Raw genomic sequence first — 14,084 nt, forward strand, 5'->3', positions numbered from 1 at the left:
CTAAAATGTAAACATTCATTAAATATTAGATATGGAAACTCATGCTCAGATTAGAGAAAGGAAGGTTGTTACATAAGTCTCTGTCCTCCTCCAGAACCGCCCTAGACAAGTGACACAATGTCAGTTCTCTCATCTCCCAAATAAACTAATGAAAGATGCCAGTTAAATAGGAATTTCTGAAGTCACCTTAAGCCTATGCATCATTCCACACTTTAGGTAGAAGAAAATTCTTTAGGTAGAAGAGTCAAACTGAACTGCTATTATGATTTAAAGACAAAAAAATAAGACATGAGACACTTTTCAGCTTCTGCCTCAGAGACATTTAACTTGTCAAAATAAATGATGTGTCTCTGGAACTAGACTACCTGTGTTCAAATCCTGGCTCCCAGGACTATAAGCTGTGTAGCCTTGGGCAAGTCATCTAAGTACTCTAGGTAGAATGGGGCAAGGACAGTTTCTTCCTCAGAGCATTGCTGGGATGTTCGAGTGTGTTATCAAAGCACCCAGCTGAGAGCCTGGGCAGAGTAAGTGTCAGTCAGTGATAGCCAGCCGGGCACGGTCAGCAGACGGGGGCAATCTGAGGCTGCCCAGGCTTTGCTGCAATGGCTTCCTTTCAAGGCAATAACGAGTCCCATGCTGTTTTTCCTCACTGTAGGTCAGTGCAGCTGAACGGCCAGCCCTTAGTGATGGTGGACGATGGGACCCTCCCAGAACTGAAGCCCCGCCCCCTGCGGGCCGGCCGGACATTGGTCATCCCTCCAGTCACCATGGGCTTTTATGTGGTCAAGAATGTCAACGCTTTGGCCTGCCGCTACCGATAAACCCCCTCACACCCACAGGTCGCCAGCAGGCCTGCTGGACTGCTTTCCACTCTTCTGCCCTAATGGTATCAGTATTTTTCAGGCATCTTCTGAGCAACAAACCAGTCTCTGCCGCCCCATCCTGCTGGAATCAACACTAACTTGCTCTCCAAAGAGACAAATACCCTAGCATGAGCTTAGCCTAGGTAGGTCACTTCTACCCCAAAGGAAAATGTCGACCTCTTAAGCACGAAGGTATGTGTGTCGAGCTGTACGCACCCTTGTACATGCACCATGAGAACAAGCTGACAGTGCACTTCCAGGACAAATGAAATAACTCCCCACAATCCTGGTCACATAGCAAAATAACTACAGACCTTAGCCTGTGGCTGCTGCCCTCGGCAGAAGATGAGGAAGGAAAAAAACCCGGTGGACATTTGAGAGCCCAGTCCCCCCTAACTCCTTTCCTTTGTTTGTTCCCTGCTGTTGCCCTGGGTTTCGTATCACCTCTCCTCCCATAGGGGAGCAAGTGGGTGAGTCAGCGCTGGCCTGCTGGGCGAGCTGTTAATGTAATTTCCTGGCTCATGTATGAGTGTGTGCATCTGGGTTTCTGACAGTGGCATCAATCACTAGCTATTCCTCTGGGAAGCGGGTGCTTCAAAAGTAAAATTGCAATCATACTCCAGATTTTGTAAGAAGGTTCTATTCCTCTGTGAATCCAGATTCCCCCAGGGCTGGAATGGAAGTCAGGTAACAGTATTCACTGAGTGGACAGCAATGTATCAGGCAGCACAAAAAGCAGTCACATCTGTCACGTGGCTGCGAGGGAGAGAGTTTCAGTACAAAGAGAAAGCGCACCCAACCACCAGACACGGACACACACACAAACACACACACACGTGTCCCTCGGCTGAACAAAGCAAATAATTAGACCTACCTCAATTTTGAGAGAATATTAAGGGCTTGATAGGGTAAGTCCTTAATGGTTTGGTTGACCAAAACCATTTTAAAACAAGGGATAAATCAAAGGTCATCACAACTGTAAGACACAACTGAATCTAACCTTTCTGCTTCTTCCCAAGTATCTGAGTGCTCTCAATGTCTTGTACTAGGCAGAAATCTAATGTGCTCATGAAAGATGACCAGGTCCATGCTCTCCCAGACCAGCTTATCTGAGCATAGAACTAAGCTTTCAGTTCGCCATGTTGGGGAAGGGGGATCTGGAGACTGAGGTCTGATGGGGAAACTGTGGAATGGGAGGTGGGAGGCCCCCGAGTTGGGCAGGGGGGAGTGGAGTGGTGTAAAGTTCACGATGGGGACCTTCTGTATGATTCAAGAGGTTTGTGTGGGTCTTTGCAAAAAAGCTGCAACTGAAATGACTTTCTTTTCTGTGGATATGATTTTCTTTTGCAGGATGAATGACACAAAGGATGTTTTTTTTTAAGGAGGAGATATTAGACAATGTCACAGGGTTCCAGTAGAGAGAGATACAACTTCTGCTGATGTGAAAGGATAGAAATGGAAGAGAGGGGCAAGGTGGCTGAGGCCAGAGGCCAGGGAGACTGCCTAAGGAGGAGTTAGGAGCAGGGCCAGGTCTGCAGAGTGAGTGATAAGGAAGACTAGATGGGAGCAGGAAGGGACTCAGCACGGAGAACTGGGAATCTGGGAGAGGGAAACCAGCAGGCTCAGTTTACACGACGGGAAGAGAGTGGAGTCAGTTTTGACCTAAGCTTATTATCGGGTAGAGGAGGAACAGCACCAGGAGGTGTGAAGTGGGAAAGGGGGAGACTGAGGACTGGCTGGCCTCGGTCAGTGGAGGCTCAGCCTGGAAGCAGCTGCAGAGAGAGGACCAGACCCTGGCACATCCCCGCAAGGCTGCCCAGAGGGGCCCCTCGTCTCACCGGAAGCAGGCCTCTCCACTGACGCTTCAGATCTGGGAGGGAGGGAAGTGCCAAGACTGGGGGTAGAAAAGCAGGGAAGAAGCAGCAGAGGAAAGTGAAGAAGAGAAGGGAAAAGAGATAGTACAGGTAGCAGATAGCAAAGTCTCATCTACATACTGGTACAGCTGCAGGCCCCTCATAATAACGGGGGTAACCAGAGGTCCCTGCAGGCTGGCCCTGGGCTAGTTTGCTTTACATACATAGCCTCGCCTCGGGGAGTTACTATTCTTAGCTCCATTTTTCCTATGAGGCCTGGAGAGGGTCTGTAACTTGCTCAGGGTCATCCAGGGGAATGGGTTGCTGAGATCAGAATAGTCCGGAGCCTGTTCATTTAACCGCCCAGCTCAGCGGCTGCCCAATTCACAGACTCACCTCTTTACCTCTTCATAGGTTCTGCTAATTCAGTACAGCCAGGACCTCCGGAGCTCCATTCAGACACACTTTCTCTAAATAAGTGTTGACTCTTCACTAAGCCTCTAGACTTGCAGAATATAGGCAGTCCCTGCTTCTTTTGTCTTTATATCTTAAATACTGCTCCTAAGAGGTTTAAGTTTTGGGTTTGGGTTTTTTTTCTTTTTTAATTAATAAAAAGGGAAGGGAATCAATGAAATTTATCTTTGGAGTCCTGCAATTCTAACTTTGCAGCCGCCTCATGGAAGAAGTATTTGCATTGTACAAAGGATACCGAGACACTCACTATAACATCACATTCTGTAAGGATTTTAGTACAGGGCATCTGTCCTAGCTTTCTCATTTAGGGGTGAGGGGTAATTACTAAATCAGTAGGGATCCCCCATTATAAGGGATTGTCCTACCACACTCCCCCCAAAAGACAGCTTGTGGCAAAACTCAGCATCACGCTGCACCTCAGGGGAGCAGCTTGCCAGGCTGGGCCCCAGGACAAAAGAGCTCATCAACCAGCTTCCCCCCATCAGATTTTTCCTCCCAAAACAAGACACGGCCGAGATAGTCTTAAGACTTAAGAGCCACTTTATTTTAAACAAAAGAATGTGCTTGCACAAATGCTTCTTTGAAAGCATAATAATGTATAATGAGAAGTTTGTGCCTTTTGTTGAGATGGTTTTCTGCTCCCCCTGCCTCTAAGAATGATTTTCTTTCTCCTTTCTTATCACAAAGGCTCAGAACAAATGCTCATTGTTATTTGAAGAAAGTCTCAATCTTCCAGTGCCCTGAAAAAGCTGCAAGTGTGGGATATTAGCATTATCTCCAGCTGGAGACAAGCTTGAAAACACCAGACCTGGGCTACATTGAGCCTAAGGCTGGGGACTCCCAGAACCACAATTCCCAAAGGCCCACTGGCCCTCCGTAGTCCCTGCCCCTCCCCAGCTGTTGGGCAGTCCCTGGGCAGATGAGTCCCAGCCCTGTACCCTCCAACAGGGCAGAGGTTGTGGGCAGATTCTGCCTGAGAGGCCTCCCCCACCACAGCTCTCAGCACCAGGGACCCTCAACGGTGGGGAGGACCCAGCAGGACTGAGCTGCTGAGCAGCCGTGTGGTCCAGGCCAGGCCCAGCATCTGCAGGTGGGCCCTGCTGCCTGCACTCAAGGCCCCTGTGTTTGGGATGGATGCAGCTGCAGGATTCACTGTGGAAATGCAGTGAGAGCTTTACTTCTGAAAACAAAACAGGAAGTGTTTCATCTCTGCAAAAGCCAAGGCAAACCAGGTGGGTCCCTCGGACAATAAAAACACTGGGACAAAGAAGGACTTTAAACTTTTGAAATATCAATAGAGCAAACAAAAGTAATAAAGATATGGCTTGGAGAAGGCAAGGGAAGGGGGCCATAAACACTTCCCCCTCTCCCCAACCTCAACGCCACGGCCCCAGCCTGAACACTGCCCATTGCTCTTTTCCACACCTTCTCTCCAGTTCCACAGCCTCACCTCTGCCAGCCACTCTATTCCCCAACCCAGAGCCCAGGGAAATCCGCCGTACTGAAAGGGAATTAAGTTCTGATTGTAGAATAGTTCACAATCTTTTTCTTAAGATGTACCAGAATTGCAAATAAGATAGTAAGGAGTACTCAAAGAGAAATAGTTATTATAAAGCCCAAGAGCATTAGAATCCCCACCTCTGGGTTCTGCTAACAGCTTCTGTAACTGCCTTCCCGTGCCCAGGCCTGGTGGTGGTGACTAGCTGGGGCGTTCAGAAGAACCAGAGTGGCATAACTAGAACTTGAACCCAGATCTGTCAGAGTCCAAATTCTGCTCTCATTGCACGGGGCTCACTCTCGCTGGACTGGCTATGGCCAACTTCCTGTCACCTCTGCTGCCCACAGCTAGCTTTCGTGAGGTCCTGGGTGTGTCTACACAGAACCCTAGCGGTGCCTTCGCCCAGGAGAGTTGATCTCAGGGTTTGGAGGGACTGACCAGTAGCTCTGACGAGTAGTGAGTCAAGCTGTGACCAGCCTTAGCTGTAGAATTTTGAATCCAGGCTCACCTTGGCCTACCAGGGGCCCTCCGGGTCTGCTCCTCTCCTACGTTTGTCTGGGGCCACTCCTACCGCTACCACCCAACCGCTACCACCCACCATAGGTGATGACTCTTGGTATTTCAAAGTCCCAGAGGTAAGTGGCAGAGCCAGTCAGCACCCACACAGGCACTGCCTCTGAGCACTGCTCCTCCCCCACCACCACCCAGAGCTTTGGAAGTTTCTCTTCGCCTTCCCAGACTAAGTAACAAATCCATTAACTACTGCCCTAGGGGTAGTATTTGCAAGTATCACTGTAAAGCAAGAAAGCCACAATACAGCAAACCAACTGCTTCCACATCCATTTCCTTCTAAACAGCAGAGCAACCCCAGGGGCCCTGGGAGCATCTGGGGGAGCACACCGAGCTCCACATGACTGGTTCGAGAGTAAACCCCACTGTCCTGTGCGCCCAGCAGAGAAAAGGGGGGCCCTTCTTTGTAGCCCACGTCAGGCACATTACTCTTCTAATTATTATTCATGAAAATAGTCTCGGATTCTTTTTCAAGTTGTAAATGTTACATAATAAATTATATTTTGGGAAGAAGCAAAAAGAAACCTTAGTTTTATTCATCTTGAAATTGGCAAAATGAGTGCAGGAACACCTCCCAGGGAAATGTTCTCTGTGCAGGGGATTTTAACAGGTGTTAATATTTTCTTCCACGGAACGGATTATATTAAGGTTTATATGAGCCTGGTGATTGGCAGAGAGTTTGGGTCCCTGAGGTAGTTCATATTTTGAGGTAATGTTCTGTAAGTAATAAAATGTGGATACTCTAACTTTCTGTTCTCAGGGTGTTCTGTGGGGAGAGGAAGGCTGATATTGTCCACACGACACCTCGACCTGAAGACTGATTGCCTGATGAACTAATATACGCTAGGGATCTTTGATCTCATGCTGTGCTATGCTCTCCCTCTACTCTCTTCCCCACAAGTGTTGCTTCAAGTACTCCAAATGGAAATTCAATTTTATTATTCAAATTAGATGTCACTATGTTAAAGTAACCGTTAGCTGCAATACCAGGTAAACACTAGTATCTCAATGGCTTAACACAATCCAAGTTTATTTCTTGCTAATACATCATGTAAAGTTCAGTTGGTGATAATGGATAAGGTAGGCAGTGCTTCTCTTCTATGTAGTCCTTTAGGGATCCAGACTGATGTAGGCTCTCTGCCACCTTCAGCACTTGGCCTCCAAGGCTGCTATGGCATCAACATGCAGTTGGCAGACAAGGAAAGAGAGTATGCAGATCATATGGGAGTATTTTAGGGGCCTAACCTGGCATAAATTCCTTCCCTTCAATTCCTTAGGCCCTAAGTCAGTCACATGGTCCCATCAAATGCTGGGGATCTAGGAAATGAAGTCCTCGGCTGGGCAGCCACTTTCCAACAATAATTGTATTTCCTTCCTATAGATTGAATGTCTGTGTCCCCCCAAAAGTCACATGCTGAAACTTAATCCCCAACATGAAAGTAGTTGGAGGCGGGGCCTCTGGGAAGTGATTAGGTCATGAAGGGGGAGCCCTCATGAATGGGATTATAAAAGAGACCCCAGAGGGCTCCCCTGCCCCTTCCACCATGTGAGGACTTTTCCAAAAGGACATATCCTATGATCCAGAAGGCATGTTCTCATCAGACACTGAATCTGCCCGAGCCTTGATCTTGGACTTCCCAGCCTCCAGAACTGCGAGGAATAAATTTCTGTTGCTTATAAGCCACCCAGTCTATGGTATTTTTGTTATAGCAGCCTGAATGGACTAAGACATTCATGAAAAAGGAGCACAAAACTTCGATGGACAGCTAGGAGACCAGAGAATGAGCCAACGCTATTGGGTCCCTCCAGTCGATTTGCCATCAAGTGAGTGTTACACACTATGTGTGGTGATGTCTAAATTCAAAGGATTTTTTTTTAGCATACTTCATGAGGACCTAAAGGAGCTTTCTTCTCCATGTCTCCCACTCCTTAAGTCCCACCTCTCCTAGTACTTGGCTGATTTTTAGCAGAAAATAATTTCTGGGTTGTTCCACTGCTATCCAGTTCGGCTCTACCTAGCACTAGACACTGTGCCTCTACTAGACACAGCAAAAATACCATTTAAAGCCCCAAATAGCAAAGTGGGTTAATGGTTCACTGGAGAATCACAGAGGCCTCAGCTACTGACCAAATGGGTGAGTTCCCATACCTGCAGATCACAAAAACACTAGCCCACTGATTGAATCCATTTGAGGAGAGCAGGTAATTGAAGGCGACTGCTCTGACCAAGGGACCTTGATTCCAGTCCCAGCCCTCCACCAACTAACGGTGAGATGTCAGACAAGTCACTCAGCCTCTCTGGACTTAAGCGTCCCCATCTGTAAAATGAGGACTTTGGATTAAGTGAACTCTAGGGTCGCCTAAAACTACCCATTGTCCATCTATGTTAGATGGTCCCTGTTCCAGGTGCTATTGCTATTGTCTTCCTATTTCCTCCTCATATATAACATGTTTTATATATATATAATCAACTCAGATATATCTTTTTGAGAGGTTTCAGAGTTAGCCTTAAAGTTTTTGGCGCTATTTCTACATGAACGCAATGTGCTTTTCAGGATGCATGCAAGTGAAATTCAACACAAACAACACATTTGATGGTAGTTTCTTTTTTTCTAGAGATAATGTCAATGTCATGATTTTTCTTTGAGTTAATGACATGACTCCTTCCATCCAAGTTCTTCCAAGCAGTGATTTAGTGCAAATTTAATGTAGATGAAGCATGCCCCAAGGTACACTCACCTTGTTATTAGTTTTTGAAAGAAACAGATTGACCTCACTTTTGAGAAATTAGTTAAATCAAACCTTAAGACACATACATGGGATTACTACAAAAGCATCTGATGTAGCATAGTAGAATTTTATCAAGTGTGTACCTAATATCCTGGAATTCAACTAATTACAGGTGGAGGCAGGCAGTAGGAGATGGGAAATTGGAGGGACAATGAAAAGAAAGATGGGGGGAGCAAAAGAATGCATAATCACAAAAATGCTAAGGGAGATGCAGGAAAGAACAAAAAGCAACATAAAGGGTAAACATGTAGGAAAGTCTAAATAAATATAAAACAATAATAGTAATGTCTCATGAGATTTAATACATAGAGAGAATTTAAAATGCATTGCAGCAGTAGCATACATACTGAAAGCAGGTAAATGGAAAGTATTCTAACGTCCTTCCATTTCTGAGGAAGAGGTAAAAGTACCAATTTATATTAAACTTTGATAAATCAAGGATGCATGTTTTAACCTCTAGGGTAACCACTAAAAGGATATTAAAAGAGTGCATTACTTCTAACTGAATGGTGGGGGGTGGGTGGAATCATAAAAAATAGTTGATCTAAAAGAAAGCAAGAAAGAAGAGAAAGACAACAAAGAATAGGTGGGACTAATAGAAAAGCAAATAGTAAGATGATGAATTTAAACACACATTTATTTGTAGTGTTATTGTCAATAGAACAAATGCTCCCATTAAAAGAAAAAGATTTTCAGATGAAATACAAAGAAACAAAGTCCAACTAAATGCTGTTTCAAAAGAACATCTAAAATATAAGGTAAAAAGGATTAAGGAAAAGCTGTATCATGCAACAAAAGGTAATTAGCTACACTGATATGAAACAGCAGATGCTTTTGTAAAACGAAAAGCAGTGTAAATAATAGAAAGGGATATTTCATAAAGAAGGAAATTTAACAGTAAAAATTCTCAATTTGCATGCCCCTTATGAAGTACCCTATATGTAAAGCAAAACCTCACAGAAATAAAAGGAGAAATAGGCAAATTCACAATTAAAATAGGAGATTTTTAACATACTTCTCTCAGAAAATACAATAAACAAATTTCACCTAAGTAATATATATATAGAACAGCAGAGCCAACAAATGAATACAGAGCATTTTTTTCAAGGGCACGTGGAAATACTTACAAAACTTGACTATATGCTGTGACATAAAAAAGTTTCAAAAAACTTCAAAGAATGATAACATATAAAGTATTTCTCTGACAATAGTGAAATACAGGTGGAAATATTTTTAAAAAGACAACTGGAATATCTACCTATGTTTGGAAATTAAGAAACAGACCTGTAAGTAATCCATGGATCAAAAAAAAAAAAATCAGAAATCACAATAAAAAGTAGAAAATATTTCAAATTCAATGAAAAATACTACATATCAAAATCTGCAAGAACTCCCAACTTCTGGTAATTAACATTATTTTGTCAGACTGACCCTTGTGCCAACAGCAATTCTAAACTGCTGACAAGATACAAAAAAAACAAAAAAACACCCCCCCCCACACACACACAACTCTTTGAAGGCAATAGCAAACAGCTGAACAGCTAAAAGCAGGCAGAAACTACAGGAGAGGAGACCCTTGAATGACGAATCAAACAGGATAAGAACCACATTTATCTGGCTTTTCCCCTGAAGGAATTCCCCCAGTTCACAACAAAAAGGGGATTGAGGTCAAGCAGAAAGCAGCTGTGTATTGGACTGTGGAGTAAGAGACTGGTTTTCAGGAATGACAGAGCAACTGAAAATGAAAGGGGGTAGAAAAAGGAGAAATAATGGGAGAAGCCAACAAAGCCAGTACGAAGTACCCTCAAATATTTGGCTGACCTCTGAATTATGTATGCACAGAGTGAGACTCCAAAAACCCTGGTAGAAAGAAAGAGCCGGAAGGCTGAGAGAGCAGCAGAGATATAAATTGCTGCCTAGTGGGAGGGAGTTTGAGTTCAGGTCCTACCAAGTTAGAGGAGTTTGGTAAACACTTCAGACTTCCCACTGAAACCCCCCAAAGGCCACACCTTAACACTAAGGATCACACCCTCTTAGGATTAAGGAAGAAAACGAAATACATCCACTCTAACAAAGCCAAAAATCAAGCCTCCACAATCAAAATGAACTGCCGTTATCAACTGCCACCTAGAACAAAACTCCGCACTTTGGTGGAAGACAACAGAATCCAGAGTCTTCAATGCATCCCTTACAATGTCCAGTATAAAATATAAAAATTAATAGACACACAAAGAAGCAGGAATATGTGACTCACTGTCAGTAATAGTGTCATGTTGAGCTATACTGAAACCTGAGGCAAAAGGAAAAATCAGAAATAATGATCATGTTTATATTTATAATTTTGATATTTTATTTATCATGGATTTTTACAGTAATTTTGATTTTAAAAACATTAATTCATATAGTATTTATCTTGATTACTAAGTTTTTTGACATCCCTTTAAATTTTGCATTCAAGGTAAATATCTCATTCTCACCCCAGTCCTAGTCCTGAAGCCAACAAAGGATAGAAAACAGAATCATAAAAATACTCAATACGTTTCTTGAAAAGGCATTAAAAAGATGAAAGAAGGAACAAAGACAGGACAAATAGAAAACAAATACCAAGATAACAGACTGATAAACTTAAACCAAACCATATTAATAATCACATAATATGTAAGTTGTCTTAACATACAATCTGACAATTTAGTCTGGCAGAGATTGTCAGTCCGCATAAAAAATTAGATCCAACTACATGCTGCCTACCAAAAAATGCACTATAAATATGAAGACAGAAGTAGGTTAAATATAAGAGAATGGAAAATTACATATGTAGGGGAGGTAAAATTTCTCCTCAACCCTTTTAGGATTTCTGGCTAGGACTGACATAAAACAGATTAATAGGAGAAAAGCATACAAGTTTTATTTAGTAATTTTTCACATGTGCATGGGAGCTCCCACGAGAAAAATGAAGACCCAGAGAAATGGCAGGGCCTAAGTGCGTATATACTAGGTTCAACAAATTGCGGCAATTGTGGAAAAGTAAACTGTTTGGGGAGACTAAAGAAAGATAAGAATTATTTTAACGAAGTCTATTTGTACATATTTCTCTCTGCCTGGCCTCCTCATCTCTGGTAATAAGAATGTTTCTTTCTCCTGGTATAAGGAGGGTATTTTTCATGTGAGAGTTTCACACCTGCTTTCAGGAAGAAAAGGGAAGGTCAGAGCACCCTTCTTGCATGCACCTGCTGTTTTTTCAAGTGCCTTTAGCTCAAAATAATCAATATACCAAAGTAGCATGTTTTGGGGTGGCATGTCCTGAACTCCTTCACGTGCCATGTTAACACTAATCAGAAGAAAGCTGTAGTAGCTATACTATTCTCAGACAAAGTAGATTTAATGCAATAAATATTACCAAAGATTAAAAGATAATTTCATAATGGTATGGGGTTAATACACTGAGAGAACATAACAATCATAAATGTTTATGCATCAATATAAAATGAGCTTCAAAATAATATGAAGTAAAAGATGACAACTACAAGGAGAAACAGACAAACCCACAATTATGATTAGAGAGTTCAATACCACTCTCTCGATATTTGATATAATAACTTCACAGAAAACCACTAAGGATATAGAAAACTTGAATGCTGCTATCAACCAACTTAACCTAATTGACAATTATAGATCCCTCAACTCAACAAAAGAAGAATCCATATTCTTTTCAAGTACATATGGAACATTCGCCACGATAGAACATACCCTAGACCATCAATAAATGTAAAAGTATTCAAATCACACAAAGCATATTCTCTGACCAAATGGAATTGAAATAGAAACCAATAACAGAAAGATACATGGAAATCCTCCAAATGTCTGGAAATTAACAACACACTTCTAAATAAGTCACCGGTCAAAAAAATCAAAACAGAAGTTAGAAAGCATTTTGAACTAACTAAAAATGAAAAGACAACACATCAAAAGTTGTGGGTGCTGAGAAGCAGTACCTTGGGGGAAATTTACAGCAGTAAACTCCTTTGTTAGAAAAGACAAGAAGTCTCAAATCAATGGGTCAGTTTCGGCCTTAAGAAACTATTTAAAAAAAGAGCAAATTAAAACCAAAGTAAACAGAAGAAAAGAAAGAGTAAATATCAGTGTAGAAATTGGTGAAATAAAAACCAGGCAACCAATGAAAACTGATGAAACCAACAGCTGTTTCTTTGAGAAAATCAGTAAAATCCTTGGTGTGACCTGAATCCCTCTAAGTTTATTGAACAGAATAGAGTCCAGAAATATATCCACACATATATGGGCAATTGATTTGAGACAAATGTGTCAAAGTAATTCAGTGATGAAAAGATATTTTTTCAGCAAATGATGTTAGAAAAACTGCACATCTATATGCAAAAAAAAAAAAAAAAAAAAATCTGAACCCTTCTCTCACACCACCTACAAAAATCAACTCAAAGTGGATCACCAACCTAAACGCAAATCCTAAAACTATAAAACTTCTGGAAGAAAACACAAAATAAAATCTTTGTGACCCTGGCTTAGGTGAAGACTTTTTATCAATAGACAGTACACAAAGAAGCACAAAGATTTCTGTTCTTCAAAAGTCAGCATAAAGAGAATGAAAAGACAAAGCCACAGACTGGCAAAAATAATAATAATAATGCAAAACAGATATCTGATAAAGAATTTGTATCTAAATACATAAAGAAACCATATAAATAATAATAAGAAAAATGATCCAATTTAAAAACGGGCAAATGATTTGAATGCTTTACCAGAGAAGAGATACAGATGGCATATAAGCACATGAAAAGAAGTTCAACATCATTAGTTCATTTTCCATTTTCCAGGAAAATGGAAATTAAAACCACAATGAGATGCCACCATATACCTACTTGAATGGCTAAAGTTAGAAAAGGATAATATCAAGCGCTAAGGAGGCTACAGAGCAGCTAAAACTCTTAGTATTGCTAGAGGGAATGTAAAATCGTTCATGCACTTTAGAAAACAGTTCAGCAGTATAATATAAACTTAAACATACACTTACCATACAGCCCAGCCACCCCAGTCCTAGGTGTTTACCCAAGTGAAATAAAAATTTATGTTGACATCAAAACCTGGACATAATTACCAACAGATAAACTGAATTACATCAAAACTGAAAACTTTTGTGCTACAAGTGATACCATTAAGAGAGTGAAAAGAAACCACATAACGGGAAGACATTTTTGCAAATCTTATATCTAAAAAGGGACTTGTATGCATAATATATAACAAACACGACTCGATAATAAAAAGACAATTTTAAAACAGGCAAAGAATCTGCATAAACATTTCCCCAAGAAAATGGTCAAAAATCACAGAAAAGATGTTGAACATCATTAGTCTCAGTATCAAATCAAAATCACAATGAGCTATCACTTCACACCCACTAGGATGGCTAAATTATAATAGACAATAAAAGTGTTGGTGAAGATGTGGGGAAACTAGGACGTTGATGTTGCTGGCAGGAATGAAAACTACTAATAACAGAAGTGAGTACGTAAACAGCAGCTTATCTATTTGATGGAATTTATTCAACCACTGAAATTCATGCTCAGGAAATGTTTGACACAGAGAAACATGGTGAGTGAAAATAGCAGGGTAAAGAGTGCGCAGCCAGAATGATCTCAACTGTGGGCTGCAGAGATGCCTGCAGAGGAGCTGTGTGCTGTAGATGGGGGGCTGGAAGGTCTGGGGCTTAAGGTGGGCTGGGAGGGGTGGGCGGTGAAGGGGGGCGTGGAGAGTGATAACTCGCTTTGTCTGCAGGTGGTGGAGGCATTAATTATTGGCCCCTGCCTTGCCCCAGGTGGCGCTCAAACTGCTGTACCCCAGCCAGTCCTCGAAAGTCATCCCCTGCTGGGCTGTGCTCAAAGCTCGCAGGTGGCACCAGGGCACTAAGGGGTGGCTTGGGTGGGAATTTCATCCCTTCCATTATCTTCATCAGCTCCCCCCACCTTCAGCCACTACACATACAATTTAAGAGACTAGCAAACACAG

At 42.1% G+C, this 14,084-nt stretch overlaps 1 protein-coding gene across 1 annotated transcript in view; it reads left to right on the forward strand.

Annotated features, from left to right (window-relative positions):
• HPSE2 (heparanase 2 (inactive)) overlaps positions 1–2,397 on the forward strand; it is a 569,682-nt gene extending 567,285 nt beyond the window's left edge. Inside the window, exon 12 of the mRNA XM_079900324.1 lies at positions 656–2,397. Coding sequence (XP_079756450.1) covers positions 656–821 — 166 coding nt within the window. The 3' untranslated portion in view covers positions 822–2,397. The remainder of the gene's footprint in view (positions 1–655) is intronic.
• Positions 2,398–14,084: the final 11,687 nt, after the last annotated feature.

Source organism: Stenella coeruleoalba (assembly GCF_951394435.1).
Source record: "Stenella coeruleoalba genome assembly, chromosome: 16".
Taxonomy (NCBI): domain Eukaryota; kingdom Metazoa; phylum Chordata; class Mammalia; order Artiodactyla; family Delphinidae; genus Stenella; species Stenella coeruleoalba.